The 13,605-nt window shown below is 42.6% G+C and overlaps 1 protein-coding gene across 1 annotated transcript in view; it reads right to left on the reverse strand.

Moving 5' to 3' along the window:
* Window positions 1-13,605, reverse strand: part of PCLO (piccolo presynaptic cytomatrix protein) — a 213,992-nt gene that overhangs the window by 190,012 nt on the left and 10,375 nt on the right. The window contains exon 2 of the mRNA XM_060275141.2: window positions 7,571-8,692. Within this exon, the coding sequence (XP_060131124.2) occupies window positions 7,571-8,692 (1,122 nt within the window). The remainder of the gene's footprint in view (window positions 1-7,570; window positions 8,693-13,605) is intronic.

The following is a 13,605-nucleotide window of genomic DNA, read 5'->3' on the forward strand; positions in this document are numbered from 1 at the left end:
AAGCGATCAGATGAAGCCACAGTGGCCCCTCTTGTCAAATGAATTACTGTTTTGCCTGTGACTGACACTGCTACAATGAAAAAAATTGACACATTTTAGGCATTGTTTTAATGTACTTGTTATATATTTTGCTCACCAACAGCATGTTTTTAGGAAGAAGCTATCTATAAACATTCCTATAAATAAAAAGATAAATGATTTATTCATCCATCCCAAAGATGGCTAAGTCTGCCAAATTGTCTTCTGGAATCCTACCTGGGAACTACAACTAGAATCATCATAAACATTCCACTATAGGGAGTCACTTATCCATGCTTCTCCCCAATCATGATTTTCAAGGAAACATCAGAGTTCTAATCTGGGGGCAAGAAAACAGGTACTGCATGTCTGCGTGAGGTTACCTTGCATGGTCAAGAAATGGATATCTCTGTGTAAAAATCAATTCATCAATTCATCTACTTGACAGCACATATATGCAGTGCTATATTTATGCACGGATTAATATGAAATTCAGATGGCCTCTTCCATATGTATGTAATCAAGCAATCTAAAAACTGCAGTTTTAGTTCTGGTTTTAATGTGATCCGTTCCCTTGCGAAATAGTATGTCTGCCTAGAGACAGGAAGATGGTGTCCAAAATGGAATAGCCTGATAGATGACATATTCCTCACAGACTGAAATAATATTTTGCACAATGGTTTATATAGTTGCTGTTTCATTTCCATTCTCTAGATGCTTTCTAATTAACATGAACTAGAAATTGAAGTGCCATTTAGAAATATGCAACTGCGGTTCCTAAGCCCATAACAATTATATATTTGTTGTAACTAGAGATGGACCAGGGATCCGAATTCTGTGCCATTTCAGGCTTGCTCATGCAAGCACAGGTCCTTTTCATCCATTTTGTGTGGAGTTTTATTAAAGGAAGCACAAAAGTCCACACTTAAATCGTTCAGATTTTGTGTTCATTTTTTCCTTTTGCATAAAATATACCCATTTCAATGCATTCATCCTAAAATATGCATCTTGTACAAAACGTTGATAGAAAATACCATTTTTGTGCACAGAAACGGCACTGCAAAATCTGGAGATGTGTGCAGTCAACTGGGAGTTGCAAGATAGTTAATTGTTCCTCATTCCTAGCTGTAAACAATATGGTAGATAAATTAGTGTTGCCATATTTCAAAAGGAGAAAATCCTGACAGAAATTGGATGTTTTTTAAACTATCTCTGAGAAAAATCAGCAAAAATGACACTGCCGACATGGGCTGGCGTATGTCCGGATTTCCCCAGACATTTCACCAATTTCCGCCCAGACACTGCTTGCGGCTGCAGCATTCCGGATATGTCTAGGAAATTCTGGACGTAATAAATGGACAACTAATAGAAAGGTGGGTATTTTTTTAAAAAAAATAATAACAAAAATAATAACAACCAGATATTTAAAAAACAAGCTCCTGATTTAAATTGTTAGTTTTGCATACTATAGTAACGTTTTATTTTCAACAACAGCCTAATTTAAAAGGCTGAACTTAGTCCAAACATTTTAAAAGCAATGCCTTCACTTCTAATCTTTTAGCACTGAGTGCATAACCCAGTATGAAACATGAGTTAACGACTGCTTTCCAAGGTAAAGAACAAATCATGGGTAAAAACGAGGATTGGAATAAAAATAATATATGCTTTCCCCAGGGAGTTTCGTCGGGCATCTTCGTTACATATCTTTAGGCGCCAAACAAAAACATTCCTCTTCTCCCAGACCTTTGTCTAATTAAACAATCAATGGCCTTTTAAACTGTGAGGGAGGGGGTATTGTTTTTGTTTCTTACTATGTTGTTTTGTTATAGCAAGCTGCTCTGTGATCCTTGGATGAAGAAATTTAATAAATATAGAAATTTAATGAATTTAAATATGGTTTTCCCAGTAGTGATGTATGGAAGTGAGAGCTGGACCGTAAAGAAGGCTGATCGTCGAAGAACTGATGCTTTTGAATTATGGTGCTGGAGGAGACTCTTGAGAGTCCCATGGACTGCAAGAAGATCAAACCTATCCATTCTTAAGGAAATCAGCCCTGAGTGCTCACTGAAAGGACAGACCCTGAAGCTGAGGTTCCAATACTTTGGCCACCTCATGAGAAGAGAAGACTCCTTGGAAAAGACCCAGATGTTCGGAAAGATTGAGGGCATAAGAAGAAGGGAACGACAGAGGATAAGATGGTTGGACAGTGTTCTCGAAGCTACCAACATGAGTTTGACCAAATTGCGGGAGGCAGTGCAAGACAGGAGTGCCTGGCATGCTCTGGTCCATGGGGTCACGAAGAGTCGGACACGACTAAATGACTAAACAACAACAACAACAACAAATTCAGTTTTGTGCTATGACAAACACACCATCTTTGCAAGAAATTCAGCTTGCCAGATGGAATGATTCCTCCTCTCCTGTTCTGGGGATTCTCCCAATACCTCCCTTCCCAGCGCTAATTTCAGGGGGTAAAAGGGCATACAGGATGGGGGAGGGGGAGGGAAAGCCCCATTCCACAAGTGGTTGTCCTTGCTCAAGAGCTTCTGGTGACAGGGTTCATTAGCTGATTCCTGCCCTGTGTCTCCTGATGCTTGTTTAATTGTTTAAATAAGCTTTTAGGCTTTTAAAACCAGGTTTACAACTATATACAAATACATTATATACAAAAAATTAGACATTAATATGCCTTTTTAGATCATGTACTACATTTAGCATTGTGCACTTAGTAATATCTACAAGGAATTTGCATGTCAACAAAGGCATCAGGTTCTAGGTCCTGCTCTATTCTGTGTAACCCCTGTATAATCTGCCACCCAATGAAATCTACGCTCTATCCCTATAAACAAAGCCAGTGATCTCTCCAGTAATTACAAGACTTTCTCAGCCAGCGAAGTTGCTTGAATTTGGGGGGTTGGGAACAAAGCTAGTGGTAGGTATCAAAAATGTTTCTCTCTTTATTTTATTTAATAAAAAATTATGTACCTGTCAGAGGTTCTTGTAACTAGAGTAACGACGCTCCGCATGCTTGTCTTTAAACAGTTTTTATTAGTGCAGTCTATTTACAGTGAGCCGTGTGTGTAAAACATGTCTGCTCAGTCCAATGCAGAATCCGGCACTGCCCCCCCCCCACGTGATCTTCTCCAACATAGTAGTCTCGGGACAGTGAATCTCCTCCCTCTCTTTCTCCTGCGTAATTCTGGAACCGGAGGAAAGGATCTACGCTCCAGGCTTTCATTTTCTCCCTTCTCCCCCTCCCTTTCCTCACTCCTGTGTGGCCGGGGCTCTCTCATGTTGCTGGAGCCCCCTGGCCCTCTCTCTCCACTTCCTGACTAGCCTCCTCAGAGCCCTCGCTTCCATCGCTGCTCGGGGAGGAGCTACTTCTGATGCAAGGGGGCGGTTCTCTGTACTTTCTCCCCCTTAAGAACAGCAACCCTCAAAGCAGTTTCTTTCCTATGATGCTACATGAGGATGTAGTGAACTGACAATGGAACATTGCAGTAAAGAAACCGGCCCCAGAAGCAGTGCCACCACAGCTGTAAAACAGGCAACACAGAAAGCAGGTGCCTGGTGAGGACAATTCAGGGGAAATCTCACACACATCCCATAACCACCAAATTTAACTTGTTTATTTATTTTCTTGGTGATTTAAAAATCAGTCTTCTCTGATGGCTTCCTATTTTCTCTACTGACCTTTCTCTCAGTTCTGGCGGAGATTCGCTGCATTACAGAACAACAGGGACGAGGAAGAATGTTATGCTGTCCACACTTCTAGGCGAACAGACTTGATTTGGACTAATGCAAAAATAGGAACCCAGGTTTCTTTTGGACTGCACACCTCTGCAGATTTGGTGATGAAGTTTTTGGCTCAGGAATGTACACAAAAATGTGTGTGTTAGGGAAAGAGATGTACAGTTTAGAAAGAAATGCACATGATTTAAATGCAAGTTTGGGTGCACGTTTTTCTAGCAATTGCCTCACAACTGCCAAACTTGATTGTACCAGGAGGGCTTCTTCACTGTTTGCAATTCAAACATGCACTCTCTGTACAACAGTGGGCAATGTTACTGTTATGAGCCAATTGATGCAAGACTTTTTATTCTCCAAATGTAATTCTTAGCTATGCATTGAAGTGGACAAAGCAACACATGAACCAGTCATTTGTGGATGCAGCCGGCAAAAATCCTTTGCAATCAGAGTGTGTGGAGAAAGGGCTACCATGATCATAGAAATTGCTGCCAGCTGCAGCCACCGTCAAAAGCTTGTTCGCATGCTACATTTATCAGCATGAACAAATGTCTAAGATTGCACAGCAATCTTGTCTAAGTGTAGAGCAGCATGTCTTGTGCAAAGCAACCCTGTGTAATGTAGCAATCTATTTTAGATTTGGGATTAAAGAGGAAGCTAAATAATTGTCATTCAAGATGCCAGATGCAGAATAAACCGCCTTTTGTTATCAAGTTCGATCTAGAAAGATCATGCAATACAGCTATGATGACAACCACTGTTGTAATGTTATGTTCTTGAATTCAAGAAATGGTTTGCTTGGCCATGCCATAGGTAGGTCTGCACTCCTACCTGCCCCCCTGCTCCAGAAGACTATAGATGCAATCACAGCAATACTGTAGGCCTCATTTACAGTGGCTTACTCTCCTACATTCTGGAATGCTGGTGTTATATATATGTTTGTTAGGATTGTACCGTAAATTGTGGGCCGAACTGTTGGCTATGGTGCACATTCAATGGGCCTCATCGAGAACGTGAATACAATCGGTCCGTGAAGAAGGAATGGTGCACATTTCCCAGTCAATATACATAATCCCCAACTGGCCTTGGGGAATGTGCATATTTTTACTGCATTCAGTACATTCTCTGGGCAATACATTCATTCTCTGGTCAGTGTGCATAGTCTCCAAGAAACATGCACTTATTTTCCAACTCTAGTTTAGAGGTTTTTGATCTGCACCCTCTAAGCTGCTCCTGGCTCATTGCCCAATCTTACGAGGTCCCACAACACACCCTCCCGCTGATCAGCAGAGTAATGGGAAGAAGGAGTGGAGCTCCAGTTATATATTACTGGTAACTTCATCAAGAGGGAACTATGGCATGTTGCAGTTTCTTGTTGCAGTATTTTGCCCAGGAAATAGGGAAACTGCTAGTTCTGAATAGGGTTTGCTCCCCTGGAAGGAGCAGGTGTTTAGCTTGGAGGTATCCCTTGGTTCATGTGTGACACTTGAGGCCAAGGTGGTCTCAGTGGCCAGGAATGTCTATTTCAGTCCCCCCCTGGACAGAGCTAGCATAGCCACAGTAATCCATGTTCTGGTAACTCCCAACATTATCCCATAGTTAAGTGATGGCCTTCTCCATGGTGGCACCTCACTTGGGAAAATTGCTTCCCTTTTTATCTTACTTTTCAGTGTCAGATAAAGACACAGCTTTTCACCCAGGCTTCCGAAGGCACTGGAACAGATGGGGCCAATTGCACAATGACCTTCTGCTGCACTGATGTACAGTGATAACTGTATTACTAATGTTTTGATGCTTCAATTCTATTGCTTTGTTTTAATAATATCAATGTTTTACGTTGTAAGCTGTTCTGTGAGAATGAATTGATAGGCAGGCTAGAAACTGAAATAGGAGCACAGGAAGCTGTTTTGTACTGAGTCAGGCCACTGGTCCATCTAGCTCACTAATGTCTACACTGGCTGGCAGCAGCTCTCCAGAGTTTCAGGCAGAAGTCTCTCCCAACCCTGTCTGGAAGTGTCATTGGGGATTGAACCTGGGACCCTCTGAATTATCACTGGGACAAGTAAGTAACATGAAAGATAAAGAAGTGAAGCTCTATAATGGTGGGATTTTGTTGTTACTGTTCTAGAGAAAAGTATTATATATTCCTCAGCTGATTTGGTAAGAAGTGTCATGCTATCTCCTAGCGGAAGGCACAATGATAAAATCAAATTGTGCATCCAGGTTTACAGGCAGAGATCTGTTGCAACTGCTTCTTGGCTACAGAGCTTCTTGGCACCCTTCTTGGCCAGCCTCCTGGATGCACTGCAGATGGAGTCAATAGTTGGCAGTTCAAAGCACATCACAATACTACGCAAGGATAACCTTTAATCATTATCTGACAAACTGGGGGGGGGGGTTGGGATTTATAGCTGCCACAGAGTAGAGAGAGAAAGCAAGAACAAATCTCACCATAGAGTTTTACCGAAAGTTTTACATCAACTTCTTTAAGGCAAGCGGAGGTCTAGATATATGTGGATCTATCCAGTCTCATATAACCAACATGTTTAACTCTAATTAATGCCAGAATGGGTTAAAACCATAGAGTAAGCTGTCCTGAATAGGCTTAGCTAGGTCACACAAACACCCCCTCACCTTGCAAAGAAGGGTTACCAAACTCTTGGTTCTCATTCTTCCACCATGTGAACCCTAACAGTAAGCTGGATGCTCCATACTGCGTGGCTTAAGCAAGGCATCTTTGAGTTTCTATAGAGGTAATTTATAAACATTTACCATTTTGGAACATAGGTTATACTGTCTGTCTTTTCTTGGTACTGCATGGAAAAGCATATGGATCTGACCTTTGAAGGGTTTGTAAGTAAACCTTTTCTAACTTACCGAACATGTTGTCTCTTTCTATGGCAAGGGAAGTAAGGGACTTTGGAAGCAGCTTAGAATGGGATATTTTAAAGGTCTAACAGCCTATATATCCACACCTTTTTTTTGCAGCATGTTTTGTGATTTGAAATCTCTGCTGGGGTTCTCTCTCACCAAAAAGTACTGGCCCCCAAACCTAGATCTAGGCAGCCAGGGAATTCTCCTTTTTATTCTTTGACCAAATTACCAAAAAACAACACACCCCCACCCACCCACACCCCACACCCTATATTTCTAATTGCAGTGCACTTCTATCTAGTGGGGGAGGGGTTATTGGTTTGTTCTGTTCTTATTATGTATTTTGTGTTTTTTATCTTGACTTCCTATGCTGTGAACCACCCTGAAATCTACAGATGAAGGGCGGTATACAAATTATTTATTATTATTAGTAGTAGTAGTATCAAAAAGTAAAAACTGACAATACTTTCTGCTTCACGGCCCATACTGTCTAGATGCAGAATTTTCAAACTTTCTAGCCTCACACTGATTTGTCTGCAGAGGAACTCGAGCATCTGTTGCACATCCCCATGGAGAATTCTGAGGCATGTTCAAGAAAACACTCTCAGTTCCCATGAGTACCAGCCCAGTGTGTCAAGCCAAACTATCACTCTGTGCAACCCAACAGTACATCCAGCATTGTCCACTGTATTGCAGGGGAAGACTAGTAACACCAGATGTGCCCTTTTTAGGCAGTTTATCTGTCATTGCCAGTGTTCTCAGTGGCTAAAATTCCAAGATATCCCAGAAACTCAATGATCTAGATGCCAATACACATAAAGGTCATGTGCAAGTAAACTCCTCAACTCATTCAAACTCAATTTGTTCAAAATGAAATTAAATCTTCTTTTCAATTTTATGGCAATGGCTGGTAGTTTAAATATTCACTTACCTCTGTGATATGCGGATTAGGATTGAACCCACACAGACTGCAAACTACAGTTTGACACTGAGTACATGTATTGTAATTGGCCTTCTCAGGAGTGTGCAGCAGCAATTCAGTGGTAGTGCAAAGTGGGCAAAAGGTTTTCTTTGGAGCCGATCCACCAGGCTGAGATGAAGCAGCATGTTGCGGCTGGGGCGGTTTCTCAGGTCCCGGCTGTTGGCTGGTAGGTTTTGTAGGTCCTGCCTGCTGCTGTGGTGGCTTTGCAGGCCCAGTTGGCTGAACTGGTGCCTTCGAAGGTTCCTTTGTGGGGCCTGTTGCCTGCGGGGCAGTCTTTGCCGGCCCTCCTGGCTGCTGAGACGGCTGCTTGCTGGGTGGTGTTCCTTGCTGGGCAGCTGGCTTGGCGGGAGAAGGCGCCTGGGAAGATGTTTTAGCACCATCAGGTGGCTGCGAGGATGCTTTCGCTGCTCCTGGTTGTTGCGGTGAAGGTTTTACAGAGCTCTGCTGCTGAACAGGCTTGGTAGGCTCTGGCTGCTGTGACTGAGCTTTTGGTGGCCCTGGCTGCTGTTTCGGTGCTTCTGCCTGTGGGCCTTTTGCTTGGCCAGGCCCTGGTTTCTGAGCCTGCTTAGGCACCCCGGGTGGTTGCGGTGGCTGCTGCTGCTGCAGCTGGGGTGCCTGTTTGGAAGGTCCTGTTTTCTGTGGGGCTGGTTTGTCAGCCCCCTGCTGTGGAATTGTTGCCTTTGGAGATGACTGTTGTGCTGGTTGCTTGGTGGATCCCTTTTGCGGCTCAGGCTTATCCTGCTCCTTTTGTGTAGGCTTCGGTTTCTTTGAGGCCTCCTCCTGAGCTGTGTCCGAGTCAGAAATCAAATCAAAGGGGTTGAATTTGTTTACGACTGAAGTGACTGCGCCAAATGGGTTGGCATCCGAGAGGAAGCTGGGCATCATACTTGGCTTCTGGTCGTCTTTAAAATCAGTTCTTGATTTAGACTGTCTCAAACTTGTAGAGGACGGGCTCTTCCCAGGCAAGCGCTGCTCTGTTTTCAAAGTATCTACTGTTCTGCTTTTGCTAAGAGTAGGGGGCCCAGCACCTGGAGGCTTGCCTAGTTGCCTTGGATGTTGGCTGCTGTCAAGCTGAGCATGTCTGCAAAAGGAAAGAGATTATTGTTTAAATACCGTATCACATACACACAAATACACACACCTTTTAGTAAGCATTTAAAATGTGGCAAATTCTTACATTTTTAAGAGACCTAAAAGGAACTCTTAAAAAATTCTGTCACCTAATAATAAAATCTAAATGGAAGCAGAATGCCTTCAGTAGATGTCCACCTCATTTCCCATCATTCACAGGAAAAAGGAAATTTCCAAAGCAGGCACGTTACACAATGATTTCTGGCATTTCCCACTGACCCTATTACATTTTAAAAATTAGCAACAAGTGTGAGAATCCACAAAATTCATGATGTTTGCTACAATCCCTTGTGGCTTCTCAAGTGGCAGCCAAATCTCCTAGTTTTGCATTGCCAATTGCAACTGCTCACAGTCTATGGACTGCAACTGGCTTGGTGGGTCATAATTTGTATAAGGTTGTGAAATTCAGAAGTGTTTGAGAACCTCAACTCTGCACCAGGGAAAGTACTTAAAAACCACAATCTATAGTTCCAGCTCCTAATTGCAATAATATGTTTTAAGGAAGGTGTTGATAAAATACTCATCCTTTAATTGCTAATGAAATAAATTGCATCATATAGCAAAAGGTACCCATAAAAGGGCTTCTAGGTAAAGCAGAAATACAGAATTCTGCATGTTGCTACATCTTTGGAAGAATGCCAGCAGGAAATTCTGCTATGTTCAATAAGGAATCACTGTGCTGCTGCTTCAATGTTAAGATGCAATGTATTTCTCTCTCTCCGGAGGGTACCACATTCCTCAGCCCCTCCATGTGCTACGAGTTATGTTGTTGGGTTTTCCAGCATCTAAATACAACCACACATGCCCAAAGACATTATTCCCCACTGCACATTAATTTTTTAAAATGGCACTCATTACATTTAACCTATTAAAAATTCCCCGCTCTGAGAACAATAAAGTGACTCCGCAATAATTTTTAATTAAGAGTTTCATCAGAAACGAACTGCTACAGTTGAATAAATAGTAGATAGAGCATGCTATATTTGAATTCTCCAAATGCAAAATATGTTATTTTAATTGGTTAATATTTTCAGCTGGCGTGTTTCATATAACGGTGGATTCTTACTGGAGGTCTTCCAAGTTATTTGTGTATTCCTAAATTCCTCCAAAGCATGTCCTCTACACATATCATAAAGGTTTCATCCAGAAGCTGTTATTGAGGAGCAAATACATCATTGTTCAAGATGGCAGTTTATACCGTCTGCTTAAAATATAGCCAACAACTCAAATTAGACAGACAAAAGCATTTTCCTATAAACGTCTGGACAGGAAATGATCCACAGCCTTGGAGGGGGTAAGGAAAAGCACATTACACCTTACTTTACTCCCTGGGGCTCTGATTCACCCAAGAGTGGCCTGGAAAGCCAAGAGGAAGGTTCTCTAATGGCACGAAAATCAGCTCATTCCTCAAAGGAAGATAGGGAGTCATTGCGTAAGGAATAATTGAAGGGCTTGAATTAGTCAAATACTAGAAGGAAACTTAAAGTTGTTTTTTCTGTTGAGCTACAATATAGGATAGCAGATGCAGTATTAGGGAGAAGGTGGTTGAAATGCACTGTACCTAAATTCCCTATCCATCATTACCTCTCTTGAGGAAATGGGCAGACTCTGGATTTATATTGAGTGTAGGAAGAGAGTAAAATTGGGGTGTGTGTGCATGTTCCATGTGCATTTTTGTTATGTGCTATCATTTGTATATTTGAAATGTCTCTGGAATTTAGTGTCAAACAATTCCTGATTTCTCCCAGCAGCTCATACCAAAAACCACTCTTGAGGGCTACAACCCAACCAGTTTTAGCAAATAAGGGTGTCTCTCAGTATCTGATGATAGAATGTAAGTAAAGGACCCCTGGATGGTTAAGACCAGTCAAATTTGACTATGGGGTGCAGTACTCATCCCGCTTTCAGGCCAAGGGAGCTGTCCAAAGGAGCGGGCCAAGAGAGCTGTCCAATGACAGCTTTCCGGGTCATGTGGCCAGCATGACTAAACTGCTTCTGGTGCAATGGAACATCGTGACGGAAACCCAGAGTGCATGGAAATGCTGTTTATCTTCCCGCTGCAGTGGTACCTATTTCTTTACTCACACTGGTAGGCTTTTGAACTGCTAGGTTGAACAGAGCAATGGGAGCTCACCCCATCGCACAGATTCAAACTGTTGACCAGGGCCGTCTTAAGCGCCCCTGGCCCCGTTTCCCAGCGTGGTGGGTGGGTGGGCGCAGCGCAGCTGCCACAGGCGCTGCTGCGCGGCGGGCGGGCAGGCACAGCGCAATCTCTCCGGCGCCCTCCCGCCCCGTTTCCCAGCGCGGTGGGTGGGTGGGCGCTGCGCGTAGCGCGGCTGCCACAAACGCAGCTGCGCGGCGGACCGGCGGGCCAGCGGGCCAGCGGGCGGGCGCAGCTCGTGGCACCCTCCTGGCAGGCCGGCGCCGTGGTGCCCTGCGCCACCAGGGGTCTACCTAGAGCCGGCCCTGCTGTTGACCTTCTGATTGGCAAGCCCAAGATGCTCAGTGTGGTTTAGACCACAGCGCCACCGGGATCCCTTACCTGATGACACCAAACCTTTGGCTTAATTATAAGTATTCTGTATTTCTGATTAGTGGAAAGAACTCCGGTATTAATATTATGGGGGCTAAAAGTCTGCACATGGGAAGTGAATGGTCTAGGTAACAAGGTGAAGAGGAAAATGAGTATGGTCAGTATTTAAAAAATGAAGCCCCAGAAAGGAACTACATAATAATAATAATATCCAAATATGTAAAACAGCTGATTTCTTGTACGTAGGGTGAATGGCATATGGTTCCAGGCAAGTCCACAGAAAAAGAGATAGCAATCTGGACTGTCAATAAGCCTAGGTTTCATGGTTCAAGATACACTACTTGACTCTAAGGATTAATGCAAAATCTTGAAATTACTGTAGGCTCAATGTTTATCCCTAATAATGGTCAAATAAATATTTTACAGCAAACTCTTCAATGACTTACACAATTTGCAAAAAGAACTGCAATTCTGGGTGGCTATTTAGATTGGATCAATGAAACAAAAATGGATATGAGAGGGAAATCAAGGAAAAGATTTGCGCCAAATCTGGTTTAAAGATATTCTTGATGCTGCTGATCTGATGAGAATCCCCCCCTTCCCCAAACTGGATTAAACATTCACTGGATGTTCACTGCAAGGCATTTGACAGGTTAAGTTTCAAATATGCTTTACCTTCACCCCCCCCCCAAAAAAAATCATTTCCAGAGGCTATTCATTGCAGCTTTAAAAGCAGTTATATAAAGGTAACTTAGCCTCTACGCAACTAAATGCCTGGGACACACCCAAATTCAACGTTTGCACCTTGTCACCCCTCATTTTTGGCCCTTGTATGGAGCCTACGACAAATAAAATCTATCGAAATCAATTGGTACAAGGAATAAAATACACAGATTTGAGACATAAAATAAATCTTTTTGCAGGTGGCATAGGTGCCAACTCCCTGGGGCCCTGAGTGCCCAAGCACCCACAAAAGCCCCCATGAAGGGGCCAGGCACCCTGCATTGTACCCACGGCCCCGAGTACACACAGTCGCAGGGCCAAGCTGGCACTCCGGGCAGATGGTGTTACTTTAATATTAGCAAACTAAATATTTTCTTCACCAACATCATTCAAAGAAATCACATACTATGGTAATGTGCCAGGAATGGAAAGTATTTATTAAAAAAATTAAAAATGTTGAATATGTCTCACCTCCTACACAATTTCACTTGCATGAACAATCTAGAATTAAATTGTATTCTAAGCACAAAAATACATTGGTGGAACTATCATAAAATGGAAGATGATGGGGGGGATAAAGAATTTTGATGCTTTGAAATGTGTGTGTTTTTAATTAAAGGAACAATGTGTAGCTTTCTTTCTTAAGCAGGCTAGTTGCTGTATCTTTTCCCAGTTAACTAAATGAGCCAAGAGCTAAGATTTAATTTTTTTTTACAGTTTTAAAAGGATATTAGATTTTGAGCAAATCTTTCCCAAAAGGATTACTACAACATACTTACCACTGCTGACAAATGTGGACATTCCTGATTACAATTTAGTTTCAGGCAAGTTCCTTTACATGTTTCTAGATGAGAGCAAGGAAACTACAGTGGAACCTCGGTTTATAAACACCTCGGTTTACGAATTTTCGGTTTACGAACGCCGCGGACCCATCTGGAATGGATTAATTCACTTTCCATTACTTTCAATGGGAAAGTTCGCTTTAGTTTATGAACACTTCAGTTTATGAGCAGACTTCTGGAACCAATTACACCCATGCTTCGGGTTAAGTACGCTTCAGGTTGAGTACTCCGTGGACCCGTCTGGAACGGATTAATCCACTTTCCATTACTTTCAATGGGAAAGTTCGCTTCAGTTATGAACAGACTTCCGGAACCAATTGTGCTCATAAACCGAGGTACCACTGTAAGTGCACTGATATAAGTCATGTTTGAGGATTCCCACCCCCCACTTCTGTAATACCAGAACTCAGAGACACTTTCTTCACACAACAAATCAGCAACATTAACACAACACCCTCCTAAACTACTGTGGAAACAATGACAGCAAAAATCAGCCACGATAGACCAAAATGGATGACAAGTTCAATTCTGTGCCAATATTCTGCAAAAGTGCTTGGAACTGACTTTGCTGACTCTCAGTGACAGTAGAGTGAAAACTTGACATCTTGGATAAGATAAAAGATAACATCAGCAGAGTGAGATCCAAAAGGGGGGGGGGAACCACGTCACAACGATGTGGAATTACAAGCATTGTTGAAATGTTCAGTAGAAAATGGAATATGCTAGAAAGCACCCTGAGTAAAGAAATGCTGGAT

Source organism: Zootoca vivipara, chromosome 5, assembly GCF_965207765.1.
Source record: "Zootoca vivipara chromosome 5, rZooViv2.hap1.1, whole genome shotgun sequence".
Classification (NCBI taxonomy): domain Eukaryota; kingdom Metazoa; phylum Chordata; class Lepidosauria; order Squamata; family Lacertidae; genus Zootoca; species Zootoca vivipara.